The sequence below is a fragment of the Pundamilia nyererei genome, unplaced genomic scaffold (genome assembly GCF_000239375.1).
Source record: "Pundamilia nyererei isolate P.nyererei 1_Seehausen unplaced genomic scaffold, PunNye1.0 scaffold00043, whole genome shotgun sequence".
NCBI lineage: Eukaryota > Metazoa > Chordata > Actinopteri > Cichliformes > Cichlidae > Pundamilia > Pundamilia nyererei.
The window spans coordinates 1,401,153-1,413,386 of NW_005187444.1; the positions used below are offsets into that span (position 1 = coordinate 1,401,153).

The 12,234-nt window shown below is 38.4% G+C and overlaps 1 protein-coding gene across 1 annotated transcript in view; it reads left to right on the forward strand.

Annotated features, from left to right (window-relative positions):
• Positions 1-6,985: 6,985 nt before the first annotated feature.
• snx22 (sorting nexin 22) overlaps positions 6,986-12,234 on the forward strand; it is an 8,477-nt gene continuing 3,228 nt past the window's right edge. The window contains exons 1-3 of the mRNA XM_005731438.1: positions 6,986-7,349; positions 10,938-11,021; positions 11,136-11,240. Coding sequence (XP_005731495.1) covers positions 7,263-7,349; positions 10,938-11,021; positions 11,136-11,240 — 276 coding nt within the window. The 5' untranslated portion in view covers positions 6,986-7,262. The remainder of the gene's footprint in view (positions 7,350-10,937; positions 11,022-11,135; positions 11,241-12,234) is intronic.

Below are 12,234 nucleotides of genomic sequence, written 5' to 3' on the forward strand. Positions count from 1 at the left end.
CTCCAGCCTTGGTGGTGCTGTTCTCTTATTATTGTTCCCTTGCCACTGAGAGTACACCTTCATAGATTCTTGTGTATTATTGTGTATTTTGTTGTAGAGTTATTTTATTTTCAACTTTAATTTATATATTTTATCTTATTCTTTCCCAGTTAAATTTACCCTTCATTCTAATTTGTTGTTGTACAGTTATTTCATTTTTAACTTTAATTTTTATATTTTATTTTATTCCTTCCTAGTTAAATTGACCCTTTTTAATTTTCATATTTATTTCCTATCTTATTCATAGCCTTTTTTTTCTTTAGGTCACGAGCAGTTGTGTAAGCATTTCACTGCATGTGCACTGTGTATGACTGTGTATGTGACAAATTTGAATTTGAAATTGATTTGAGCTTCAGCTCAACCAGTTACAACATTAACTGCTGACTTCTGTAATTTAATACCCCATTAAGCTGAACTATACTGCAAAGAGAAATATTGTACATTTATTTAACAGCAGTGGAATCAAGTTATTCTGCAGTTTCAGGTTTTACAGGGTTTCCTTTGACAAAGTAATATAATATGATACATTGTTAGAGATGAAATCATCCCAAAGTTTGATGAATCTGTACCAACAATGTGCTGTGTAAAGCTCACAGATTTATCCAAACACTGCAGATATATATTTTACAGTTTTTTCATGATGTGAATCACTCAGTTCACTGCTCCATCACGCAACGTCTCAATAATTCAAACTTTCTACACTTTGTGTTCAAGTTAAAGGACAAAGGGCATTCAGGGAAAATGTAGAAACACAAATTGTGGGGTTGAAGAGTCAAGTTTACTATTTAGATGTTCCACTGAATCAACCACAATGACTTAAAACTATCGATGTAATAATGTGATGGTTCAGTTCTATGTTGTAAAATGTTGTTTAAAAGTGATTTCTGGAGATTTCGATGTTCAATGGAGAAGTGAATGATGTCATGTTCTATAGAAAGTTACTGTTTAACTTAATGTGACCTCCTCAGGGATCCCAGGGCTGAAAGCTGTTGTTGGGCCCCCACTGAGCCCACAGTACATGTCAGATTCCTTATTCCTTTAATGACCAAATTATAAACGCAGACACAAAACAATCCTCAGAAACGTTCATGCTTGCTTTCTGCCTTGAGCAGTTTTGTGAGTGAGTGAATGTATTAAATATGTCTGATGCAGTATGCCAAAAAATCCATCATTTATTGAAGGAAACAGCTGTCAGATGTTGCTTTACTATTGTTTTAAAAAGGATAAATCCTACATTTCCACATGTTTGTGTCGGTTAAACACTTCAAACGTGTATTGGTGCTTAATAAATCAAACTTTCAAAAGTACTTAAACTAGATTTTGACTTAAATTACAGAGTACGTAAAGTTTGCTTAGTTCACTTGTGGGGCTGGGCCTCCATTCTTTGCCAACCGGAATACAAAAATGGCTCAACCTGTACACCAAGAATCATTTTACGAGTACAATTCAACTATATAATTAAGGTTTAAGAATAAAAGTACTTGTTTGGCACATGAACAGTGATCTAATAGACACTCAGGGGCCACCTACTTCATCTTCAACTGATTGTTAATTGTTTATTAATCATCCAATCACATGTCAGCTGCTCAAAGATTTTGACATGTAGACATGTTCAAGATGAAAGTGACTTTGATGGTTTTTGGTGCCAGATTGACTGGTCTGAGTATTACTGAGTTTACCTGCATTTGCGTATTCTTCACAGACCCCGTAGAGTCAACTGAGCTGCCTCGTTTAAACACCATCTCCATCCCTTTATGCCCACAGTGTACAGATCTTCACCTTATCCTACTGGTGCTATGTCACAAAGTTCAAATCATCTCACAGTGATTATAACAAGCTGCAGTAAACAGGCCATTGTTAAATGAGGAATCTACAAAAGAGTTTTATAATAATATATAAAACTTTATTCTTTCACAAAAGGCTCATCTAGTAGTTATAAAACAGAGCAACAGTTGCATGTTTACATCTCGAAGTGCAAAAACAACAAGAGCCTAGAGAAATCGATGACACTGCTGACTGAAATGTTAGATTACAATCAATGAGAAAACTGTGTTGTCTCTCTTACAGGATAACAAAGAACACTATTGTTTACAGTCGTACGGAGGAGCTCCATTAAGGACACTAATGGGAACCAAGTCTTCAATAGCAGGTCAAAGTGCAAAGTGTTGCTGTTTTATTTTGAAGTCTGCGTGAGGATCCGGTGTATATGTGGATGTGCTCTTTCATTATGTAGCAGTAAACAGCTTCCAGCTTGCACAAAATTCAAGAATGCGTCAGCTAACACAGTTATTCTGGATGACAGTGCTTTCTTTCATTCACGCACTGGTTTGCACAAATGCATCACGCTCCCAGGACCAGCTGGTATGTCTGTCAGTGACAAACTTCAGTTTGTGAAGTTGTGGAGATTCGCCTCCACATTCCACAGCAGAGAGCTTCAAAAGGAGGGACACAAAACACACAAATTCATGAGGAAACATCACGTGCAAAAGCATTTTTACACTGACGCACCCAAATGTAGAGGCTCAGATTTCAGTCCATGCAGACATGAGCCAAAACGAGTTTGTTTTCATGATATTAAGTTACACCATTTCTCCCAAATGAACCTTTATGTGAAAAATGCTCAATGCTTACTTCATTTAAAGGGACTCTGTTTTACTTTTTAATTTTCTGTCATATATTTATAAAACTGCAATGATGGATGTTTAAACACAGACTAATTTTTTAAGTTTCTAAAAAAAGGGGGGGGTCAGCACACGCACAAAAATTGTTGTTTCTACTCCTGGTTTTGTATATTGTAAAAAAAAAAGAAAAAAAGACACTATTCCTAATATGGTCAACACATGCACACAGGTCTGGCTGTGGGCACAGAAGCTCCACCCCCCTGCTGTTTGTTCAAACCTGTTGTTTACAAAGGTCAAACATCATAACATGGCCACAGCTACACCGACTCACAATTAAATACAAGGTGCGGTACAGGTGCATCATAAATGGTATAAATGTATTATAGCCCAAACAGAGCTGTACTTTAGACCTCATATGTGCCAGTATGTGCCACGCTGTATATTTAAGTAAACTTTGCACAGTGTGACAAAACATTAGCTACATTTTTTTATATCATTGAACAGTGAAGGGCACAAAGTAGGATCACATTAAATAACTGGAACAACATAGAAAATAATTTAAAGGATGTCATGGTTTGTATATTGCAGCTGTGTGCAGTGTCTCTTTGATACCCTCAGGTAAAAACAATGGATACACCTCTGCGATATAACTCCTGCTGCTGCTGCCTCCTATGGGGTGATTTTCAGGCTTTGTGCCGACTTTCAACATGGCAGACGGAGCTTGAAAAAAGGAAACAATAAAACCCTGAAGTATGACAGTGCAGACCTGGGAGCACAGACAGTACGGAAGATAGACATGCAAAAAACCCCAAAACAAAACAAAAAAACCCAATTCTTGGCAATATTATAGAGTAAAATGTAATGAATGATATAAAGTCAAAGTTTTTTAAATTATTACAGAAACTATGCTTGCCAAAGACTGACTGTATACCAACCCACCAACATTTCATTTGACCAGATTCCATTAAATGTAACATTTTACATTGTAGTTATTTAACAGAATTACATGGAAATATTTGTAAATTTTAAAGTAAGAATTTTGGACATAGATTTTTTGAGTGTAGCAACCTTTAAGTTTTTTGAAACCCATTTTGAAACCTTGAGCTGAGCGTTTCTTTTGTTGCCATTTTAGCCTAAAATGGCAACAAAAGTGGTGGCCTTCAGATAGAATGCAGGACTTTAGGCATTTTTTAGGCAGCTTTACTTTTCCAACCCGGAAACTACATCTGTATTTTAACCAGTGTCACAATTTCACATGGAAACCAGAGACCGTAAAAAGTAGACGATATCTGGCAACTTCAAGCAACTGCTGACGATGTGAAGTGGCGAGACACCAGTGACTGAAGCGACTACCAATGAGGGTAAAGAATACTGTTGATTGACCATACTGACTGTAGGACCTGATCGTAAATGCTATGGGTTACCTCGGCAACAAAAAGATGACAAGCACAAGATCATTTTATTTGTCTGTAAAGTTGGTGCGTTACAGCATTAAAAAGAACATGTAAAAAAGCAGCTTTGATAATATATCTGAGATGGAAAGTAGAATTTCAGTTAGTAAAGGAGCTCACTAAGTAAAACTCTAAAAAATACAATTAAAAGTAAAAGTAAAATTCAATAAAATCCTGTATAAAAAGCAGCCCTATAAAATAAAAAATGATTCAAAAGCTCATCAGAATGTTTTCAGTGAGTTTGGATTCTTTAAATTCAATCCATCAGGAGAAGTATTTAAAAAAAATGGTGTTACAGCTATAAAACCAACCACTTCCTCTTTGTTATTGTATTGGGCCTGCCTGCGTGTGTGTGTGTGTGTGTGTGTGTGTGTGTGTGTGTGTGTGTGTGTGTGTGTGTGTGTGTGTGTGTGCTGACGCCAGGATTTCAGGCACAGTGAGTTTGTCCTAGCAGGCAGAAGACTCACCACAGTTAAACGTGTGATGACGTGAGCGGCAGACGAGTGTGTTATATTTTTCCCCACTCTGATCTATGACTGTAAGTCACACATCCTCACGTAATGTTGCTTAAGTCAGTTCTGCTGTCTGCTTACATTTAAACGCAGTGAGCAACAACAGAGATGGGAAGATCCCATGATGACAGGTCACACACAGAGCATGTGACTGTGGAGGAGATGAAAACATGAAGCGTAGCTGCATGTGGTGGAAGAACCACATGCAGCTACGTGTTGTTGTTTGTTGAGGGGAAAAGGATTTGGGCGTGCAGTCTGGTTTTCATGTTTAAGCTGTGATTTTCAGAGGATTTGAGTACAGTTGTGTGCTGCGTGTGGTCCGGGGTTACATCCCTTTTTATGTCCAGCAGTTTTTTGTTTTACTTTGAGTTTCAGAAAACAGCAGGAAGTGAACCTGGATTTGAAAGTGACATGTGACCGTGTTGCTTTCTGAGAGCTGGTAGATTTGTGATAATCTTTTTACACAGGGAATGCACCCACCTCCAAAGCTTTTAAAGTTTTTCTATAGCAATAGCTATAGCTCTTAACTCACGGCCCTCTTATTAGTTTTTACCAGTAAAAACAAAGATAAAAACATATTTTACAAGTTTACAGTTTTATATTACTGTGAAAGCTTTACCGTAGATGTTTTCAGCCCTGCATAAAACCCCAGTGTAATCTACCTGTCTGTGACAAAAGTAAATAAAAGTCATGAGGTTAGAGAAGTCAGATATTTCTAACAAGAGTTCATAGAGACCTAAGTGGAACCACTGAGATAGTAAAATGTGCACAGATTTTTGCATGAAGCACAACTTCTTCTTCTTGTTTTGACTTCTTCTTTTAGGTGTGAACACATCAAATCACCTGCTTCAGCCTCACCATGTCTCTATCCTTAGCATCCTCCTCTTTCACACCAGCCTTCTGCGTGTCCTCCTTCACTCCATCCATAAATCTTCTCAGTGGTCTTCTGAGGTTTAGGATTTATGACTGTGCTCATAAACCATAATCTATAGCAGAGGTAGTCAAATGCAGGCCTCATGGGCCGGTGTCCTGCAGGTTTTAGATGTGTCCTTGATCCAACACACCTGATTCAAATTGCTAAATTACCTCCTCAACATGTCTTGAAGCTCTCCAGAGGCCTGATAATGAACTAATCATCTGATTTAGGTGTGTTGACCCAGGGTGAGATCTAAAACCTGCAGGACACCAGCACTTGAGGCCTGGAGTTGCCCACCCCTGACCCATAAACATATAACTGACTGATAGCATAGTTGTGTTTGCAGGTGAATCTAAGCTGGATTTAATTGGCCAAAACATCAGTGAAACATGACATAAAATAACACTGTCCATTGTTTGAACTGCATGTTGTTATGCCATTGTCCATTTATTAAACAGTTAGTTTAAACACAGATTGTTATATGCATCGATCAGAGAAAGGTAGTTTGGGGTGCTTTTAAACTTTTGAGTGAGGTTATTGTTTTATCCAAACCTAATCAGAATGTTTGAATTTTAATCTAATCACATGGCAGCAGCTCAATTCATTTAGGCATGTAGACATGGTCAAGACGATGACGTTCAAACTGAGCATCAGAATGGGGGAAATAAGTGATTTAAGTGACTTTAAGCATGGCATAGTTTTTGGAGCCTGACGGGATGTTTGGAGTATTTCTGCTGATCTGCTGGGGTTTACAGAGTGAGGTCTGAATAACAGAAAATATCCAGTACGTGGTGGTTCTCTAGGACAAAATGCAACTAAGTTACGCAGAACAGCACCTCTGAACATACATCAATCTTGAAACCGAGGCTACTATTCACATGGGTTCACCAAAACTGGACAACGGCTCACCTGAATACCTGTCTGAGGACTGTTGCTGAGCATGTTCGTCATTTTATGACCACAGTATATCCATCTTCTGATGGCTGCTTCCAGCAAGATAACACATCATGTCACAAAGCTCAAATAACCTCAAACTGGATTCTTGAACGTGATAGTGAGCTCACGGGACTCAGATTGCCTTCACAATCCAACAGAGCATCGTTGTGATATATGGTGGTGGAGATTTGCATTATAGATGCGCAGCCAACAAATAAGCGGCAACTCTGTGGTGCTATTATGTCAACAAGGACCAAAATCTCAGCGATATGTTTTCAACACCTTGTTGAATTCATGCAACAAAGAAATATGGCGGCTCTTATAAGTGTATTAGTTATACTTAACAAAGTAGCCAGTATGGTATGGTGAGGCTATACAAACAGACAGAAGTTACCAAGCTGAGACACTCTTATTAACTGTTTAGATACTGTAATACTGATGTTAGCCGAAAAATTACAGAAAACTACACGAGCACTAAAACCCTCACACACTGCATCCCTGCTACTGTGTGGTGGACCCGTGACTGGCGCAGAAACTCCAGTCAACGCTGCCCACCGTCACGCTTCGGGTCCTAAAATCTGATCTGTGCCTTTAATGTGCCAGAAGGAGCTCGTGGATGGGTTTGTCCAATTAGTGTGTAGGTGGGGCGCAGGAGGAAACCGAGCGGAGACCTACAGAGCGCACACACTGACCCTTATCCCGGAGTTTCCGGACACGGAGAACAGTGCGTGGAGTTACCGCTCTGTCTGCAGTCAGCGGCAGCGAGTAGATTATAGACTGCTGTCCGATGGTGTTGCAGGAAAGTTTCCCCATGATTCAAGTGTCGATACCATCGATGGAGAAGGAGGTGGATGAGTCGGGAAAGACTAGAAAGGTGAGGACGCGGCATTTTAGTGTTATCGGGTTTTTTTGTTTTGGGTTTTTTTGCGCAAATCCAGTGGGATGAAATTACGACTGCGGTTTATCTGGACACAAGCACTTTTTTCGCTTGATAATCAGTAAAACTTTGTCTTCCGGGGACACCAGGTAAGCCGGGCTACCTGCAGGAAGAGTGACAGTGAGTTCAGCTCAGGGGTTTTTTCCACTCCAGAGTGGCAAGAATTACGCAATTTTTCTTGTAACAACAAATACAATTATCCTTATTACTAAATGCGTTCAGGTGATTTCCTCAGTAAACGCAGCAGCAACTCACAGTAACTGTGGCCCTAGTTGCTGTGATTTTACACTGTAAAATGTACTTGAAGCCCAGCCGCTCTCACTTATAATGTGACTAGATGTAATTGTTGATGCATTAACCTGAGGACTACACTTTGAGGTTGAAGTTTGCTGAGCTGGTATTTATTTATTTATACAATCCTTCTGCAGCTAATTCTTTAAATTGATCAGATCTTTATATTATTTGCGTGTGTGAAACTTAAACTGACGATCAACTCTTAGATATGCATGTAAGACTTCAGTTATACTTCCTCTGCTGCAGGAACATCTTTAAGAAGGGGTCAGACTCTCAAATACAATACAAATTTATTTATATAGCACATTTAAAAACCAACGGTATACCAAAGTGCTTCACAATAAAATAGCAATATAAAACCATCATAGCACTTTTTAAAAGGGACCTATTCTACTCATTTCAGCTTTATCTTCTTTATTTTCCTGGATTCTACTAGAGTAACGTTGCATTCACTGTTCAAAATAATCCTTATTGGTATATTGGTCATATTCTAAATCCCTCAAAGCTAAATTCCCCAGACAGAGGATGACTCTGTCTGGACAAAAAAAACAGTTTAAGCTCCTCTCTCTCTTAAGCCAGCTTCATTGTGATTGGCTGCCTGTCACAAACAGAAGGTTTGAATGGCAGGTTATTGGAGCGCTGTGTGCCTGAAGCAGAAACGATGGCACCTTGTTTGTGCCCTGTTCACACAGACTGAAGTTTCTTGGGTATGCAGCCTAAGCAGACATGCTTGCATGCATTTCTCCAAACAAGTAACAGGGTATGAGGAGGCTGATGATGCTGTGTGTAAGCAGTTTGCTGATTGGTTGAAAAGTGGGCTTGAAATATAGTGACAGTAGAGATCAACGAGAAGAGGAAGAACCGTGGAAAAATTCTGAAAGATTGAAACAGCAACTCAGACCGTGGTGGCAGCAGACACTTTTTTTTAAACACTTGGTTTCATTTCACTGCAAAGAAGCTTTTTGTTATGGTTTCTGTGCCATAAATGAAAGGATCAACAACCTCTCAAACACAATCAAGAGTAGCCCACAGTCCCATTGTTCCCCATATTCGTGACACTCTGCCTGTCAAGCTCACATCACAAACTCAAAATTTGATGAAAAAGTCTGGAAAGATAATTGTCACGCTCCCTCCATCTCACAACAAGAGACATCTGAAGGGCCTGATAAAGGATATAGAATTGAATACACTATAATAGTCCTTTATTGTCATTGTACATGTACAACGAAATTATGGGTGTTCCACGCCAACTGTGCAGGAGTCAAAAAGTATAAATAGTAAAGACAGCAGGAAAAAAATAGCAAACAGAAGAATGCATATATACAGCCAAGAGGAATATATACAAAACAAGAAAAAGGCGCACATTGGAGAGCGAAGTGCAAAAGGACTTGGTCTAAGCACGTCACAAGTATGAAGAGTTTTATATCCTCAGAAAGAAGATGCAGGGTACCAAACTGTAAGTCAGACCGGTATAAAGTTTGTTTAATGCCACTTTTAACCAAACTGCTTAATAGTAATATGTGTACTATAAATGTGTGTGAATGTATTAATCCTATGATGATGATTATTTCATATATGACTAAAGGCTAATGCTATCTACACAGCTAAAACATGTAGTAGCACTGACTCAGGCTGGTCACTTGAGATGACCATATTAAGAATATCCTGTCTCTCTGACATCACACAGATCACAGAGTAGAAGCTGAGCGTTCAGAGCCGTGTGAAGCCCGAGCTTTTTTTATGTTTTTCATTCAGTTTAGTTTCACTTGGTTTCCAGAGTGGTTTAGTTTTTATTAACCTCAGAGTTTTAGTCTCTTATTTTTATTATATTGCTATTGTATGCCGATATATATTAATGTTTACTACAATAAAACCAGAACTTTTGAAAGCAGGTGATTCGCAGCCTTGTAGACCTTCAAAGTCTCATTAATCCACCGACAGCTCATCGGGTTGTGACAACAGATTTTATCAAACTAACAAACACTAAAATGTCCTCTCCTTTTTTAAATTGTTTTTTAATTAGTTTTCCATCTTCACTATAATTGTTCTTGATTGTTCCAATTCCCTGTGCTACAGTAAAATCACAGCTTACACACGTTAAATTCAGATTTCTTTGAAGTTATTTAACAAATTTTTTTTTAAAATTACAGGTAGTTATTTATAACGACGTTGGACTACTTCCATGTTAGAAAATAGCAAAAGACAGTCATACAAAGTAGTCATATATAAGATATGTACATGTTAGCATACTAACTCTATTTAAAAGTTGACTCATCATTGTGAAGGAAAGAAAAAGTGGATATATCGAATTTGCAGAGTGAAATCAGAAGCTCTGTGCCTCCGACTAGTGGAGAAGTCATGTTCTTGTATTATGAACCAGTCTGTGACATACAAAAGAAAATGTCTTTATTTCAAAGTGGAGCCCCACAGTCGCCTGATTGTTGTTTCACTTCATTAGTAACATTTTGCTGGTACCAGGAGAGGCCCTCTTTTGTTTTTGTTTTTTCATAAGTTGCAGGAAATTTCACATTAGTTGTTTAAAAATTGTCATTCTGAATAGACTTTTGTAACTCAAGGATTCGTCTCACTCAGTTGTTCTTTTGTTTCTTAAACCTGAGTGTAAGTGAACTGCACTATAATAAAAACCATTTGTTAAAACATAACATACACATTTGGGGTTTTTTGGTTTTTTTTTAAAAAGACAATTTGCTTACATGCTTTTCTTAGTAAGGAAAAATAATTACAATTTTCAGTTGGACTCTCTTTTGCTTTCAGAGCAGACTTCTATTTAAGAAGGTGCTGGAAACAGAGATCAGAGATTTTGCCTCATAAATGTAACAGCATCACGCTGTTGCCTCAAATTTGTTTGCTGTACATCCATGATGTAAATCTACTGTTACACTACATCCCAGAGGTGCCTGGTCTAAAATTTCCGTGCAGTAAACTCTTTGTAATGTTCAGCAAACCAGATTAAGATGACGAGCTTTGACTACTGCTAGCACCAAAGTCACCCTTTTCCCAAGTCTGATGCTCGGTTTGAACTTCACCAGGTTCTGTCATGTTGCATTTTCTTCCGCTATTACCTAATCCCTGCTCATCATTTTATTTTAGAGAAGCACAACACTTAACGCAACTTCTACCACTTAGTTCCCACCTTTTAGAAAGACCCACATGCCTCAGTAGTGACTAAAGAAGGAATCCTCTGTGTGTGTCCTGCTCTCTTATTTGCAGCTCTTCAGAATTGAAGTCTTGTTCAACGAGAGGAAACATTTTGTGCTGAGAAGAAACAGTGAATTTCAAAATCTCCACAGAAAAGTATGATCTTTGTTTTATGACCAGAGCTGCTTTTACTATGATAAGGATGTTAAATGGGACCCAGATCTGTCTGTTTGAAATGTTTGAGGCTTCTTGTGCTGCTACCACATACAGCTCAGGAAAATCGTCCAGACTCCAGATTTCCCGAGCAAAAGGAACCAACATCTGAGGACCAAACCTCCGGAGCAGAGGAGGCAAGAGCTGGAAGATTATGTCCAGGTAAGACATCTGAGGCTTGGATTACGAAGCGGGTTCAACATAACCAACGTATTTCTGCGTTATCTGGATTCACTTACCCCAACAGTGGAAATGAGGTTATGCAGTCACTCAAAGCTGGTTATCAACTGGCCAAGTAAAACCAAAGCTTCCCCTGCACATTCATGTGAAAGAGGTGTGTTGGCACCATCTGATCGATCTAAAAAAAGGCATTTCAAAGATCAAATGACTCTTCTTTCTATGAGTGCTACCTACTCCAATCAGATGAAAATGAAACGGCGATTAAAAATCTCTAAAGAACATTAGAAAATGCAACACTGTTATAAAAGGACATGCTGCAGTAAATCATTAATCTGGTGATTTAGCGCACAGAGCAGTAAAATAAACACTTTAATTTGATTACTTTTTTGCTGAATGTGCTGCTGTTTATTTCTAATGTGACGGCTGCACGTTAGAGCTCTGAGACTTTAAACTGGAGACATCTGAAAAATAAACCTCAGCCTGATAAAGGAGATGTGGAGCATCAGTTTAGTCGCAGATCGAAGTCATTTAGTAAGTTTATTTATTTTCTGCTGTGTTTTACTTGCATCGATTTGAAAGAGCGAGTGTAAACACAAAAAATTATGCAGAATATGCAGAAAATAGGTTTAAATGTTCAACAAATTTCTTCCAGTCGGAGAATGTTGCATATAATTTAATTTGCTTCATGCAATGTGCATAATGTTCAAATATTAAAACTAATAAAACAAGTTTTAAAAAGAGACTTTTTCATTTGATTCAATGTTATATTGAATATAAAATAGAAGAATAAAAGAATTGGGCTGAAAGGTCAGTTGCTTTATAACGTATTCAGGTTGCGTCTGTGAAGGTTCTCAGTCATCCAGGGCATCGTCGTCAAAGAAGCCATCTGTGTCCACTGTGAGCGACCATCTTTGAACAGAGGCGGTGGTTTATGACACCAACTCTCTGCCATCTATAATCCAGTTTTGAGATCCCT